Source organism: Trachemys scripta, chromosome 8 (assembly GCF_013100865.1).
Source record: "Trachemys scripta elegans isolate TJP31775 chromosome 8, CAS_Tse_1.0, whole genome shotgun sequence".
Classification (NCBI taxonomy): Eukaryota; Metazoa; Chordata; order Testudines; family Emydidae; genus Trachemys; species Trachemys scripta.
Window position 1 is genome coordinate 79,794,963 of NC_048305.1, and position 16,220 is coordinate 79,811,182.

Sequence of the window (16,220 nt, forward strand, 5' to 3'; positions counted from 1 at the left end):
ATGTTTTAATCCACAAGTTATGAAAGCATTCATTGAATAAGAAATTTAATATATTGTTATCCTTTTTAAAGGGTTTAAGAAAGAACAGGTCATAATTACTTTGGGTCAAGAGAAACATGAAAATAAATATTTTCATGATGATTGAAGTTTAATATGAGAGAGGAGGGGGGGAAAATAGCTATTGCTTACATGAAGTTTCCTTCAAAGCCAGAAAACTCAATTCCTAGCTTACCTTTGGTATTTCTTTTGTCTGGTAGCTTCTATGATGTACTGTTCTTAATCACGCATTACTGTAACTAGTAAAGTTGTTAACTCCTCTCATCCATGCAATGTGGTTATTGGCAAAGAATAATTATACAGCATGTTTTAAAAAAAAAAAAAAAACAGAGTGAAGAGCAACTAAGGGAAATGTCCCCCTTGTACATAAAATTTATTTTGTATCTAAACTTTATTTGCCTTTAACTGATTCAGTAGTTTAGTAGTAATTTAATAATCCTAATTTCAGTTTCAAAACAGGAGTCACGTCACTCAGATCACATTTTAATAATATCTGGACATCTGTTAGATGTTGCAATTATATTAAGTATTAGAAACAGGGTTTGCATTGTAGAAGACTTTTGAAAATTCCTTTCCCCACAACACCACCATCCAGCTTTTTTTGGTTTTGAGGTTTATAAAGACCGGCGAGGATATGGTAGTTTTAGGATGTAATTGTAGGGAATATGCTCAGTTTACTTTTTATTACTGTGGCATAACTTGTGTTACGTAAAGCTGATGTCAGTACTGGCTCCGAATATATCCTTCCTGGAGGGTGAAAAGGCTTCCTTATATGGAAAAGGCCTGCTGATCCAAATCACGTGACCCTGGCAGAACACTCAAATAAGTGGAGTTTTCTGCTGGGAGTGTTTGCAGCTGATGCTGTGAGGAGAGGCTTTGGCTGAAGGGTAAATGGCAGGATTATGCCATTTTTCAAAACATGATTCACGTAATGGGGATCATACGTTGCCTAAATTGTGTCCAAGCAATTTTACCTTTACAAGATAGCTGTAAATGCCTCCAATATAAATTTGTTCTAACAGTTTCAGCCTATATGATCTATTTTCTATCTGTCTAATAAGCTGTTGACAATTTAAAAGCAAGTATGTAAACTAATATTCAGTGTTAAGCATGTAAATTAAACCTTTAATATTAGAGCCTTAAAGCATGAAAAATTATGATTACATCTGTTTATTTACTTAGCATACTATAATGGCAACCAGTACAGGAAAACAAATTGCGCATTGAGTTTTTTTTTTATTTAATTCAAAATCAGGTTTTGGTCCTCTTAGTTCAGTCTTCAGAGAAACTTACATTTCGCTCATTCCTATATTTTTAGGATAAAGTGTTAAGCTTTAAAACGTTTGTTTGATTTAGATGGACAGTAACATTGGCTTGTAATTAAAATGGTTTCCAATTGAAAATTAGTCCTACCAAGATGATTTACAACTAATGATTATGTTCATATGGAAATTAAGAAAATGCATATTACATCCTCGATGCTATAAAAGTTAAAATCAACTTTCAATTATTTTTTTAAGCTATGATGAACTGCATACCAGTAAAAGCCTTCTAGACAATTTGAAAGACAAGGTAGTAATTGAATACCCAACATTACTTGTGGTATTGAAGAAACTCAAGAATGATATGGGAGTTCTTGGCCAAGGTAAGCATAAATTTATTTCCTGTTATGCTACACTTAGATATTTTAGCTGAATAAACAATAATTAAGGATACATCCTTTATTAGTCTCAGGAATGTACAGTATGTTTTGTATTTGCCTCTAAATTTAAAATATTGCCAGAAAAAAATCTATTACAGATTTTGTGAATGATCTGCTTTAATTCCTTTAGGTAGCTGGCTTAAATTTTGTGCTTACTCGGTTTACTAGTTTTTAGTATATCTTATGTAGTGTAACCACAGCAATAAAATAATCTTTTGGGACTTTTTTCTAGTCTTATTTATTACATTTCAGGGGTAGCAAAGCTGTGTAATACTTGTTGGCGTTAAGGACACAATTTTGTGTAATTTCCCTGTGTAATTTTTCCTCACATTGGACAATGAATTGACATTACAAGTTCAAATGCCTACCAGATAATTCAGAAGATGGAGTTTCAATCAGCTTAAAAGAGCTACATTATCTTTCCAAAAGTAGCTTGTTGTGAACACCTTTTGATGTTAGAGTTAGTTTAATAAAAGAGGAAAATTCACATTTTGCACTGAAAACTTAAAGGAAATTTTCATTTTTAATTTTTCACTACAAATTTTTTCTTGTTCTACTCCACTTCAAACTGCCACTAACAGAAGGAGCACAACTTTTGGAAGAAGGGTGACTAATTAAGGTGCTCATCGCATCATTTTTAGTGATGCTGATGACAAGTGAGGCATAGGCATTTTGTCTTCTGCTCTACAAGAAACACAGGAAAGTGTTATCTAAAGATGTCAATATAGAAATGTGGGCTGCTTGTTTGAACGCTAGAAGGTTGAAGTTGCCATCTGGTTTAGAGGAACTTGCTTCCTATTTATACTGCTGATTTAGAAATAAGTTACTGTGCAACAAAGGAAAAGTACAAAATGGATCCAGAAAGACCCCAAAGGCACAAAAACATAGAGAACAAGGAGGGTGCTGGTATTGGGAATCTAACTAGAAGAAACACAATGGGTAACAATAACATGTGCTTCCTAATTGGTGCATCAACTCAAAGAGCCATGTAGGTGATCTGGAAGATCAGGATTGTCAGCACTAGGAATTGAGTATTCAAGCACTGCACCAAAGGAAGCTCCAACAATCCAATCTGTAATATTGACAAAGCTCTGTGGAGAAACTCCCAAATAGGTTTGCTGCACATCTTTCTTGGGAGACTTAATCACGGCTCTACCTAGATTCAGAATTGGACTGGAGAAAACACTGACTTGTATACCATAGGAAACAGTTCTGCAGTAGCTAAGGAGGATGGTATAGCCTTATTGATGCATTGGTGATTGATTGATTAATCTCGTAGACCACAGTGATCAATAAAGGTTTGGTCTCTTAAGGGCTACAGCATCAGGAGTATTACTGTCAGTATCATTAGAATAAGAGATCCTAGAAGCACATGAGAAGCAATTTGCAAGTTATCACGAGTCCCTTTATTAACAAATCCACTATGCAGATAAACAGTCCCACAAATGTTGAAATGCAATAGCAGATAAAGACTGCAAAGTGTTTAACCATCTGAGTGGCGTCACTCACATCTGATCTCCTGCTGGGGGACCTTGGAATATCAGTCTTTATCTTCCCCTGCATCATCATTGTCACCTGTGGTTCTCATCCTGACATCTCCCTCTCAGCCCACTCCCCAGCGCACAGGCTGGACAACACCTTTTTTTCCTGAGTTATGCTTACACTTGCTAAGGCTTGTACATAAGGATTCCAACCCCTTTTTCTTCAGTGGGGAGTGAAAGTATGGATAATTTAGGGGTGCCCCATCTCTCATTGGCTATACCCTTAGGCCTTGTCTACACTACGAGAGTAGTTCGATTTTACTTAAATCGAATATTTGGAATCGATATTGCAAAGTCGAACGTGTGTGTCCACACTAAGGACAGTAATTCGACTTTGTGAGTCCACACTAACGGGGAAAGCGTCGACATTGGAAGCGGTGCACTGAGGGCAGCTATCCCATAGTTCCCGGAGTCCCCGCCGCCCATTGGAATTCTGGGTGGAGCCGCAAATGCCTTCTGGGTAAAAAAAAAAAGGGGCCAGGGTGCTTTTGGGTAACTGTCGTCATCCGTCCATCACTCCCGCCCTCCCTCCCTCCCTGAAAGCGCCGGCGGGAAATCATTTCGCGCACTTTTCAAGTCATTGACAGCGCGGACGCCACAGCACTGTGAGCATGGAGCCCGCTGCAACCATCGCTGCAGTTGTGGCCGCTCTCAACGCCTCGCAGCTTATCATACAGGTTGCCCTGAGGCAGATGCAGAAAAGTCAGGCGAGGAGGCTACGTCAACGCGGTGATGGCCTGAAGTGTGAGAGTAGCACAGACCTCTCAGAAAGCAGGGGACCCAGCGCCGAGGACATCACGGTGGCAATGGGTCATGTTGATGCCGTGGAACGGCGATTCTGGGCACGGGAAACAAGCACTGAGTGGTGGGACCGCATAGTGCTGCAGGTCTGGGATGAATCACAGTGGCTGCGAAACTTCCGCATGCGGAAGGGAACTTTCCTTGAACTTTGTGAGTTGCTGTCCCCTGCCCTGAAGCGCAATGACACCCGGATGCGACCAGCCCTGACTGTCCAGAAGCGAGTGGCCATAGCCCTCTGGAAGCTTGCAACGCCTGACAGCTACCGGTCAGTCGCGAGCCAGTTTGGGGTGGGCAAATCTACCGTGGGGGTTGTTGTGATGCAAGTAGCCAAGGCAATCGTTGATGTACTGCTGCCAAAGGTAGTGACCCTGGGAAACTTGGAGGCGATCATAGATGGCTTCGCAGCGATGGGATTCCCAAACTGCGGTGGGGCCATAGATGGAACTCACATCCCTATCCTGGGACCGGACCACCAGGCCACCCAGTACATTAACAGAAAGGGCTACTTTTCCATGGTGCTGCAAGCACTGGTGGACCACAGGGGACGTTTTACCAACATCTACGTGGGATGGCCGGGCAAGGTTCATGACGCTCGTGTTTTCAGGAACTCTGGTCTGTTTAGACGGCTGCAGCAAGGTATTTACTTCCCGGACCACAAAATAACTGTTGGGGATGTGCAGATGCCTATAGTCATCCTCGGGGACCCAGCCTACCCGCTAATGCCCTGGCTCATGAAGCCCTATACAGGTGCCCTGGACACTGAAAAAGAACTCTTCAACTACCGGCTGAGCAAGTGCAGAATGGTGGTGGAGTGTGCTTTTGGACGTCTCAAGGGGAGATGGAGAAGCTTGATGACTTGCTGTGATCTCAGCGAAACCAATATCCCCATTGTTATAGCAGCTTGCTGTGTGCTCCACAATCTCTGTGAGAGCAAGGGGGAGACCTTTATGGCGGGGTGGGAGGTTGAGGAAATTAGCCTGGCTGCTGATTACTCACAGCCAGACAGCCGGGCGATTAGAAGAGACCAGCGGGAAGCACTGTGCATCCGGGAGGCTTTGAAAGCAAAGTTCCTGAGTGAGCAGGGTAACCTGTGACTTTCTAATTTTGTGTACAGAGAAGCCTTCACCCCACTTCCAACACACGTTTCAAAATAAAAATAGTTCTACTTTGTTAAAGCACACCGTTTTCTTTAATACTGTTTTCGCGGGAATTTTTTAAAACTGGGACGCAGACTGTGGTGCGGAGCGGGTGTAGTGTAGTCGCGCGAATGCAGCTTCTAAACTGAAGGACTGACAGGCTCCGCTGCGGTGGGATGGTTCTTTCAACGGAGCCTGTCACCCCTCCTGATAGGGACTGTGTGTATGGGGGGTCTATGTGACTTTGTGGCGGGGGGGGACGCTTACAGATCCCCTGCTGTGTGGCTCTGTGATCCTGCCTAAGGACCGCCGCTTAAGATCTCTAACTGCCCTCCCCTGCCACAAAGTCACAGAGCAACCCACCCCCCACCACATAACATGAAAAGAACCTCCCAGACTAACCAGGGTAAGTAGTCACTGCATCACTGCACTATGTATGTGCCCTGCTGCTGTGCCTGCCCCCGACTATGTACCCTGCCAAAGGTGACTGTCCTGTCCAATTACGAACCCCCTTTCCCCCCCTCCTCCAAAAGAACATGATGGAAACAGTAGTTAACAGAAACATATTTTTTATTAACAACTACACAGGGGACTGGGAAGTGAAACTTGGACGGGGGCTTGTGTCAGGCGGGAAGGAAAGAACTTGTCAAACTTTGGGGACTGAGAGCCTTCTGCTGCTCGAGCTCTCTGCAGGGGTGCAGTGAGAGTTAGCAGGGACTCTGCCGCCTCTCCTTCTGTGCACTTTGGGTGAAGGGAGTATGGAACTTGGTGGCGGGGGAGGGCGGTTAGAGATGGACTGCAGCGGGGCTCTGTCCTCCTGCCTCCGTTCCTGCAGAACATCCACAAGGCGCCGGAGCGTGTCCGTTTGCTCCCTCAGTAGTCCAAGCAGGGTTTGAGTCGCCTGCTGGTCTTCCTGACGCCACCTCTCCTCCCGATCCATGTTGGCTTGGTGCATTTGGGACAAGTTCTCCCGCCACTGGGTCTGCTGTGCTGCCTGGGCTCTGGAGCAGGCTATAAGCTCGGAGAACATGTCCTCCCGTGTCCTCTTCTTCTTATGCCTAATCCTCCCTAGCCTCTGGGAGTGTGATGACAGGCTAGGTTGTGAGACAGTCGCAGATGGGGCTGTGGGAATGGGAAAAAGGGAGTGAATTCCTCAGAAAGATAAATGTAGTTGTGAACAAAGAACATAGTCTTTCTCTGTGAACAGGACCATGCACAGCACCTATCACATGCGCACTCAGCACAAGGTCGAATTCTCGGCCTTCGCATTCAGTGTCTGTGGTTTTGCAGAGCACTTTTGAGAACCCTGTCAGGACAACGGAATTGCTCTTGCACGCAGACATGGTAAGCCGTAGATTCGTGGCAGCTTAAAACTTTAATATTAGCAATGGCCTCATTTCACATTGAAATCAATGTCGGTCCCTGCTGCCAGCAATCCGGCAAGCAGGAAGTTTGCTCCTGTCCCACACCCTCGCGGCTGTCCCCGGGAACGATCCCTTTCGGCTGACCCTCTCCCGCCTCCACCGCGTGGCTGCAAACCAGCCAACACTAACATTCCCCTACCTCATTCAAAGCAGGTCTTCATGAGCGACATCACCCTCATGAGGATCTCTGAGAGCGACAGACAGAGAATGCTCCGGGAAAGCCTTCAAAGACCAGGGCCGTATGCCGCCATGCTGTGCCAAGCAATGATTCCGGAGTACTTGCTAGTCTCGTGGCGCGGCAACGTGTCCTACTACGGAGGACCCAATAAGGCCGCTCTCCCCAAGAACCTAATGCAGCGGATTTCAAATTACCTGCAGGAGAGCTTCCTTGAGATGTCCCAGGAGGATTTCTGCTCCATCCCCGGACATATAGACCGCATCTTACTGTAGCTGCAGTAGCAGGGACTAAACAGTAGAGCGGCTTGGGCAGGACAATCATGCAAAACCGGACATTGCTAGATTTTTTTGAAATACTTGCACTGCCCATGACTGAACCGTTAAGTTAATCAAACTAATCATGAGAAACCCATTTTTTACATTGTTAATAATCATGTTCTGTTACAAATAAATGTTTGCATGTTTACAAGACTTACTGGATGATCCTTCACCAGATTCTGTGTCCGGGGTAACGGCTGGGGAGGGTTGGTAGAGGATCTCTGTAAGGGTGATGAAGAGATCCTGGCTGTCGGGGAAATCAGCGTTGTGAGCGCTGTCCACTGCCTCGTCCTCCTCATCTCCTTCCTCATCTTCCCCGTCCGCTAACATGTCCGAGGATCCGGCCGTGGACACTATCCCATCCTCAGAGTCCACAGTCAGTGGTGGGGTAGTGGTGGCGGCCGCACCGAGGATGGAATGCAGTGCCTCGTAGAAACGGGATGTCTGGGGATGGGATCCGGAGCGTCCGTTTGCCTCTTTGGTCTTCTGGTAGCCTTGCCTCAGCTCCTTGATTTTCACGCGGCACTGCGTTACATCCCGGCTGTATCCTCTCTCTGCCATGTCTTTAGAGATCTTCTCATAGATCTTTGCATTCCGTCTTTTGGATCGCAGCTCGGAAAGCACGGACTCATCGCCCCACACAGCGATGAGATCCAAGACTTCCCGATCAGTCCATGCTGGGGCCCTCTTTCTATTCTGAGATTGCACTGCCATCAGTGCTGGAGAGCTCTGCATCGTTGCCAGTGCTGCTGAGCTCGCCACGATGTCCAGACAGGAAATGAGATTCAAACTGGCCAGACAGGAAAAGGAATTCAAATTCAAATTTTCCCGGGGCTTTTCCTGTGTGGCAGTTCAGAACATCCGAGCTCTTACTGCTGTCCAGAGCGTCAACAGAGTGGTGCACTGTGGGATAGCTCCTGGAGCTATTAGCGTCGATTTCCATCCACACCTAGCCTAATTCGACATGGCCATGTCGAATTTAGCGCTACTCCCCTCGTCGGGGAGGAGTACAGAAGTCGAATTAAAGAGACCTCTATGTCGAACTAAATACCTTCGCGGTGTGGACGGGTGCAGGGTTAATTCGATGTAACGGCGCTAACTTCGACATAAACGCCTAGTGTAGACCAGGCCTTAGTTCCTGTTGTTCTCATTATCACCTACGTAAATGAGTTACCATAACAACTTGAGGTTATTACAGAATACCCCAAAATGTTACTATCAGGCATCTTGTGGTATTAACTGGTACATAGCAATATATTTGCCAGTTGATTGCTGAATAGTTTCCAGAAAATCAGCACTTAACCCGTCTTTTACCATAATTTTAATCTTTACTAGTAGAGGGTTATCTTTGGGTCAGCTAGTCATACCAACCTATTTCAAGCCTAAAACCTTGTGTGACTGAGTATTTTACAGGCCTGAGACTTGAAAGCCCTATGTTACAATATTAATTAATATTTATATTTCACCTCTATATCCTAAATATACTTAATAGCTTTTATTCTTGGCTGCAGTGGGTTAGCCATCTAACTTCCATGACTTTTAACCACTGTTCTGTCTGGATTATAATGGATGATCCTGCTAGATTACCCTCACTTAAAGAAAGGGATGTGATCCTTTCCAGCTGACCTTGAGAGCTTCTGATAAACGACAGAAACTCTAACTTCTCCTGAGAAGTAAGGCACCACATCGGAGGGTGAGACTGAAGTCTTTGTCTTGCAACTACATCCACAGACATTCACTCCAGGAGGAAAAGCAGACACATTACACTTACTGGAACATTTCCGTTCAGTGAGAAACTTTGTCTTCATCTTATCCAGATTGGCTTGAGCTGAGCCCTTCCCTGTTGAACAGGACCCCCATGTGGTAATAACTGGCATGAGAAAATTTGTTTTAAAATTGATTGAAAAACCAAGTCTGAATAGGGTTGATGTCATTAAACTTATTATTGCCTGATGAGCTATTATAGCAACTGCCTTTGAGCTTATTATCCAAATAAAGTACTGAAAGAAATTCCAACCTTTGTAGTGCTACTGCTTCTCTAACTAGTTGGTTCCATAAGAACTCCAAGTAGAGGACTGGAGCAAAGGGAAGAGAAAACTGATGTTGGCCGGAAATGTTGAGGAACGTGTTAAAGATGTGCAAATAAATGTCTTCAAGACAGTGACCATCTATTGCAGGGTTTGTTCAAAAAGCTGCTCTCTTAAAAAGCTTATATTCCATGAATGTAGACACCCATTTCTGGTTTAACAAACCATGAATTTGTTTAGTCTTTTTATTGCTGTTAATATAGCGCCATGGGTTTGCATAAAAATTCAAGAATGCAGTCCCCCTACAGTAAGGAGCTTACAAACAAGATTAGACATAGCATAGTAAAAGATTATATACTAAAGGGTAACGGTTACAGTAGGGAAAGATCATGCTGTTTTTACCTTTGCACATCTTATTAGTTAACATGTCTTTTTTGTTTTGTTTTTTAATAATGCTCTTAAGCCATGTGCTCAGTTTGGGCTGTATGGCCTGCCAGGGCCTTCTCTGTGCATACTAAAGGACTTACCCTTATATCCAAGCCCCTTCTCACCTAGTGGGTGGAAGGGGGAAGTTTGGAAAAATACCACCCTAACACTTGTTCTAATTTAAATGTAAAAAATTCAGTGTTTGATTCAAATATTCCTTTTTAAAACGTGACTATATATAATTTCGGTGTTTTGAAGAATCCTGAAACTGCCCAGAAAGTGGAGTTAGTCTTGAAGGAAAATTATCATAACTTTTGAAGCAAACTACATTATTCGATTATTAAGACTTTTTAAAAGCAGAGTTTACCTCATAAGAGCTCCAGGTGCAACCTTTTTTGTAATGGACTGGAAATCTATTTAAGGTACAAATAAGATGGAAGAAAAGATATAAAATAAACTGACTAGAGATCATATAACCAGTGAGACTCTTATTATATATTATATATATAAAAAACATGTCTCCAAATATACACAATAAAGAGTAATCCATTCAAAGATTGTTAACCAAAAGTCTCTTTAGTTTCTGTTCATTATCATCAGTACCATAACAATCATAGCTTTCATTAAACAGAGTCTTATAATGGGAAGTGTTCGGTAACCTTAATAGGTAATACTACCAACCCCACCCTTAATAAACAATATACTATTTTTAACTATACTATATACTATTTGTAACAAAGCAGAAATAAACTACTATTCAAACTTTAAGCCCATTGAGCATCTTTGAGTCAGAAGTTTGTCAGACTATTTTCTAAAAAGTTGTGATGCTTGACTTGTGTAAAGAAAAAATACAGGTACTCTGCTGTCAGCACACAGGGTCAGTCATGGGTCAAGTTCATAGGGAATTAGACATTTTGTCAAGACTTAAAGGCAAAAACAGTCCTCACTTTGTGCATTAACTCAGTACATATCTGGCATATAAATCTTAATTGATTATACACTAGATTTAATGTAGACAAAATGTGACCTCTAATGTTTCTGGTGAAATGCTTCTATTTTCTTGACCAAATTCCATTGAAAATGTACAGGTGCACACTATGTTCCATGTATTATCTGTGCTTGCCAGCTGCAGAACTTATCTTGACAACATAATAATGATGCTCCATTAGCTCCCTCTTGGTAATATTTCATTATTAAAGAGCAGCTGACACTATATGTCCAGAAAACCTATTTGAATTAATCACTGATCAAACATTGAAAATACCAATGGGGGTAGGGGGGCTGGCGTGTGTCTCTATCGTAGCCTTACTTTGCTCTAGCTGTAGTTTATATTTAGGTTTGGCAGAATTTGATTTTTTTTATATATATAATTTTGATGGATAATATTTTTAAGCGTTTTCACTTTGTACTAATTTTAAATTTTCACAGTTGTGGGAAATTATGGGGAATCAGGCAATAGTAGGGGGTCAGATAATTAGTGACAATAGATGCTGAGACTCAAAAAGTTAAATTTTTATAACAGTTAAAACATCACATGTCAAAATATACAAAGCAAATATCTTTAAGCTCTAATAATGTCAAGCATTTTTCTTACTTTGCCTATCTGTAACTTTTGGTTATTTTGGATGGAAAATACTGTATAGTGTGTGTGCCATGAAATTGAAGTTTGACAATAAAAAGCGATTCCTATTTATGTTGATTATGTGGTGGTGCTGCAAACTGCTGGCATCTGATGACCTCATCTTGGGATGGTAGGAGCATAGGTGCAATTAATGTACTGGGGGTGCTGCTGCACCTCCTGGCTTGAAGTGGTTTCCATCATATCCAGGGTTTACAGTTTCGTTCAATGGCTCTCAGTACCCCTATTATACAGATTGTTCCAGCATCCCAGGGTAGGAGTCAGTACCTGCCGAGTCAGGAAATAAATATGAGTGTGAAGACCGGATTGGAAAATGTGTGCTGCATGATGTGATGTCATTAAGACCGTGTAGGTCTGTCCTAAAGCTCTGGGCATCCTGAACCCGTAACATCATCTTCTTTGGCTCTCAGGATTCTACAGCCTTGCCACATCTTTAGGATTGAAACATATAAACACAACACATTATGTGCATCATGTCTTAATTTTTCAACAGGAAACTAGCATGTCTCAAGAGTTCCCTCTTAATCAAAACGCTAACAGAACTTCAAATAATTGATACTGCATTTCTTTTGGCTTATAAGTATGTGGCAAACAAGAAAGCAGTATTTCAAAACAAATCAACTCAGGGAATGAACTGAACTTCAGTGGATGGAGGAAAAAGTCACATGGAGGCAAATTGCTAAAGGTAAAGAAATCTATAAGCACTCTTGCTCTGTCCCACGATCGTGAGATTCTTCTTGATGCCACCAGTTTGTGTTCATAACCTCACTGTGAAATGGCCATTCTCAAGAAAATAATCGCTGTTATTGGAAAGTAGAAATATAAAGTGCTCTTTTTAGAACACCCATACTCTACCATGAGCAAATAATTGAAAAACAAACAGTGTTGTAATAATGGTCTCCTCCTTTTCTCATCCCCCTCCCCCCCCCTCAGATGCTAGTGAATCCACTGAGGACTTGGACAGTGACAGTTCATCCCTCTCATCTGAGGAAGAAGGGGAAATACGGGACAGTTCCTGAAAAATCTGTTTTGACAGAAGGGGGTGTGATCAGCTTCTTACACTTTTTTTTTTTACATTTATTGTGACAGTTTTTTTTGTTTTAAGGGCAACATTTTCAAAACTGGATGCCTAACTTTAGGGTAAGTCCTTTTTTCATAAATCAGCGTAATAATACATATTTCAAAGGTACGTTCAGTTTGTGCAGTAATCTTGGGCATCTAGTTTTTATCTTAACAACCCAGCTCCATATTTCTCAAACAGAGCTTAAAAATCTGGCCATTTACTTAAGTGCGTAACTTTAGGCTCCTATTATTTTTAATAAAATCTTGACCTAAATGTTTTTCTAGTTGAATTTACTTTGTACAATATTTCTTTGCTGTGCTGAGCCTCTGTAGACAGTCATAAATTCTTGTTGACTAATCATTTGGTAACAATGTGTGTGTTTAGTGCAGTAAATTTAGTTTTCATATTTAGGTGCATTGTGCAGGATCCAGTGAGAACATTTTTTTTTTTTTCTGGCTAGAGTAATAGTGAACTTTTGAATTGTTAGCATGATGTTGTTTTAAATCAGCATAAGTTTGAAAATCAGTAGAACTGAATAAATTCATTAACTGCAGGTAATGCTAATACATTTATGACTTATAAATATTTCTTATTTTGTGTACCTTTGTATTGTGATTTCATCTGTTGAAATCAGACATTGTAAATATTTCCTAGTTTTAATGGAATATCTTCTGAGATTTATCTCTAGTTTTAAAATAAATAAAAGATGCTGCATAGAGATTCATGTAACACATTACCTGCTGGCAAAGAACATTTGCTGTGAAATTCTACAGCAGGCTTTGATTATCCCGTAATACACATCCATGTCATGAGTCACTTAATAACTGCCAGCCTGTTTTTTGGTTAGATCCTGTGTCTATGGTATTTGCTGTAGGGGGACAGCACACATGGTTGGGGGCAGTAAAGCACCAATACACCTACCTGGCACTATTAGTTTCAACTCATTATGGTCCAACATAGTATAGGGGATCTGCACATGCAGGGCTGCTGGCAAGATCAGGATTTGTTTGCAATATACTTTTCACGTAAGGTAAGTTCACAACTCAGCATCGTTAAATCCCTTACCCGCCGTCCAGTTTAAGATGACCCAAGTGATAGGAACTTGGAAAGCCAGTCCTTGATTATTAGCACATAGTGGCCCCAATTCAGATTGAGATCTCATGTCAGGCACTCCCAAACACAAACAGAAAAACAGTCCCTGCAGAGAGCATATAATCTAAATAGACAGGAAAACAGCCGCGCAGAGAAGTGAAAGGACTGTCCAAGATCACATAGTGGGTCTGTGGCACAGCCAAGAAGAAAACCCAGATCTACTGACTCCCACTCCCGTGTCCCATTTCACTGATCCATGATGCTAGTCCCGCTAGCTCCTTACCCATCATGCTCCTCTCAGAAGACTTTGGTAGTTCTGTCTGTGCAAGATGGTCAAGGTTAACCTGTGCCTGATATCCCTCCAACTCGGATCAATGTTTCCACCAACTTTCCTGGGTATAAGGTATGCTTTCACCACCTCATAGGAATCCGATATTCATCAAATGCATCATTCATTGGGCCATCCAGTTAATCAAGTGTTGGAGAGAGAGTTAATGCCTTGTTAGCCCTGGACAGTTATAGGATACATGCCATTGTTTCTGACAATAACACCACATCTCCTTTGCCCAGCTGCCCCTCCCCTTACTACCCCAACCCCCATCACCCTGGCTCTCTAACCGCTTTTGATGGATGCAAGGGAATAGGTTCCTGCTCCAACGGGGGGAGTCACATCTCTGACTCTTTCCTGTGCCCTGGATTCTTGATAAATTCAAACAACCAAACTTGTTTCTGTCTCGTAACAGTATCCTGTGCCCTACTTTATTTTTACAATTCATAGTAATGGAGAAAAATAACACACGAAGACCAGCTAGTTTTTTACCCACTTTTACAAGGATTTTTGTCCATGGTTATAGATACTTTCATGTTACTTCACTTCAAATAGAATACTAGATCCTTCAGAGTCACTGATTGCTGCATTCAGGCTCAGTAGCCACAAGTTACTGGAAACAAGTCTTGCACCTGTTCACATAAATATGCACTAGCAGTACACCTCTCATTTTAACTAAACAATATAACGGCCAACGTTTATTTGATAGAAAATTAGTTTCATCTGTAGAAGATAGTGGGATTCCTGTTCTTAAGATTCCTGGGATATAGTAGAAATTAGAATACTACAGATATTAGCAAACCGGGCACTTCATCTGTGTATGATTAATATTTGCCTGAGGCACATGGTTTTGTAGTAGATACAATTTGCATTACTCTTCTAAACGCTTGCAGTTTTTCATGAATTGTGCAGAAATGGCTCGCCCTTATTTTTACACCAGTCCAGTTTAAGCTCTTTTGTCACAGGCAAACACAACCCTGATTTGTTTTTAAATGTAAATACTATTAAATCTGCCTTTCAGATTGAAAGTATTCAATGCTTTAAAATAGTAAAATAAACATAACTTAGCATAATTCTTTTGGTTGTAGTTAGAAATAAAATTCATCAGAGCAAAGCTGCAAATTCATCACCCAGGCTTTTACCATATAGATAGAATTAAATCTTAATTTTTAACAGATGCATTTAGCATTGTTTTCCAGACTGCCTTCAATTGTTTTCACCTGTGTTGGCAAAATGGTGATACCAATTTGAACAATGGGGATGACTTTGAATTTCCTCCATGACTAGTTCAAACAGTTTTTTAATTTCACCAATATTTGATAACTGTTTATTTTGAGGCAGATGCGTAACACAGTGAAACAGTGGGTTACTGATGATGCATGAGTAACTCCATTTTACACCCAGCATGGTCAAGGACAAAGATATGACAAGCTCTTCCTAAGAGGCAGTGAAGCTAAGTGATGGGATTGGGTCTGCCCTATTACAGAACGGTGTTCTGTTCCCAGTTTCTGTGACCTGTATTTGGGAGGAAAGGCATTGTGTAATAATGAGTTGTAAAGAGTAGACTTGTCAGCATAAAAAGTGAGTCTAGAATTCATGTTGTCTTGATTCCCAGTTATTGTCATTCGTATGTCTCTGCTTCAGGAGTTATCCCATTCCCAAACAGTGTGAAGAGGGGAGGCTGCTGCCCTTGTGCTGCCACCAAAGGGGTAGATGAGGTTCTGAGGCCATGTGCTGGGTCTGTGAGGGTTGTTGCAGTGGAGAGCAAACCAGTCTCTCCTAATACAGTACTGTAGTATGTTTGTACTAGAGAATTCTTGATATGATCAAGTGAAATGACTTTTATCAAACATACTCTAGGACTCTAGAAAGCATAAAAATTTTTAAAAGCCTGATCATGTATCAAATGGTCTGTGTGCACTGTGGGTGAAATTCATCTCTGTGCAGAAGGCCAGCACAAAGCCTATGCAACACTTAGTCCCTTAGGTGGGACTTAAGCTGTGCATAGTCCTGCACTGGCTCTCTTTTATATGGAGGTATTTATAATCAAGGGCCTGATCTTGAAGGATGCTGCCTGTCCTCCACTGAAGTCTGTAGGAGTTGAATATGCTCAGCACCTTGCAACATGGGGCCCCCAAAGAGTAAATGTACAGCTGTGACAGTGTTATTCAGTTCAAGCTGTTTGCTCACAAACATTGCATTCTGTCTTTTTAATTTCCAAACAATTTCCCTGAAAACACTTACCAAACAAAAAAAAAAAACAACCCATACACCATGAATTTGTGTTTGTGTCGTTGCTATGGAATTTTAGTTCAACTGTATGCAGATGCAGATTCTGTTAATAAGGAAAAAAATGAACTGTGTACTCCAGTGAACAAAGATTACCCTATGTTTGTATTAGAATGTTGCTATGGTAGTGCATATGGTTTTGTTTGATAGAAATTTGCAGTGAAATGGAAGGAAATCATGTATGCAGGACAAACAAAAAA

The 16,220-nt window shown here is 41.6% G+C and overlaps 1 protein-coding gene across 1 annotated transcript in view; it reads left to right on the forward strand.

Moving 5' to 3' along the window:
• Positions 1-15,324, forward strand: part of ZNHIT6 (zinc finger HIT-type containing 6) — a 53,444-nt gene extending 38,120 nt beyond the window's left edge. The window contains exons 6-7 of the mRNA XM_034780085.1: positions 1,578-1,702; positions 12,182-15,324. Coding sequence (XP_034635976.1) covers positions 1,578-1,702; positions 12,182-12,267 — 211 coding nt within the window. The 3' untranslated portion in view covers positions 12,268-15,324. The remainder of the gene's footprint in view (positions 1-1,577; positions 1,703-12,181) is intronic.
• Positions 15,325-16,220: the final 896 nt, after the last annotated feature.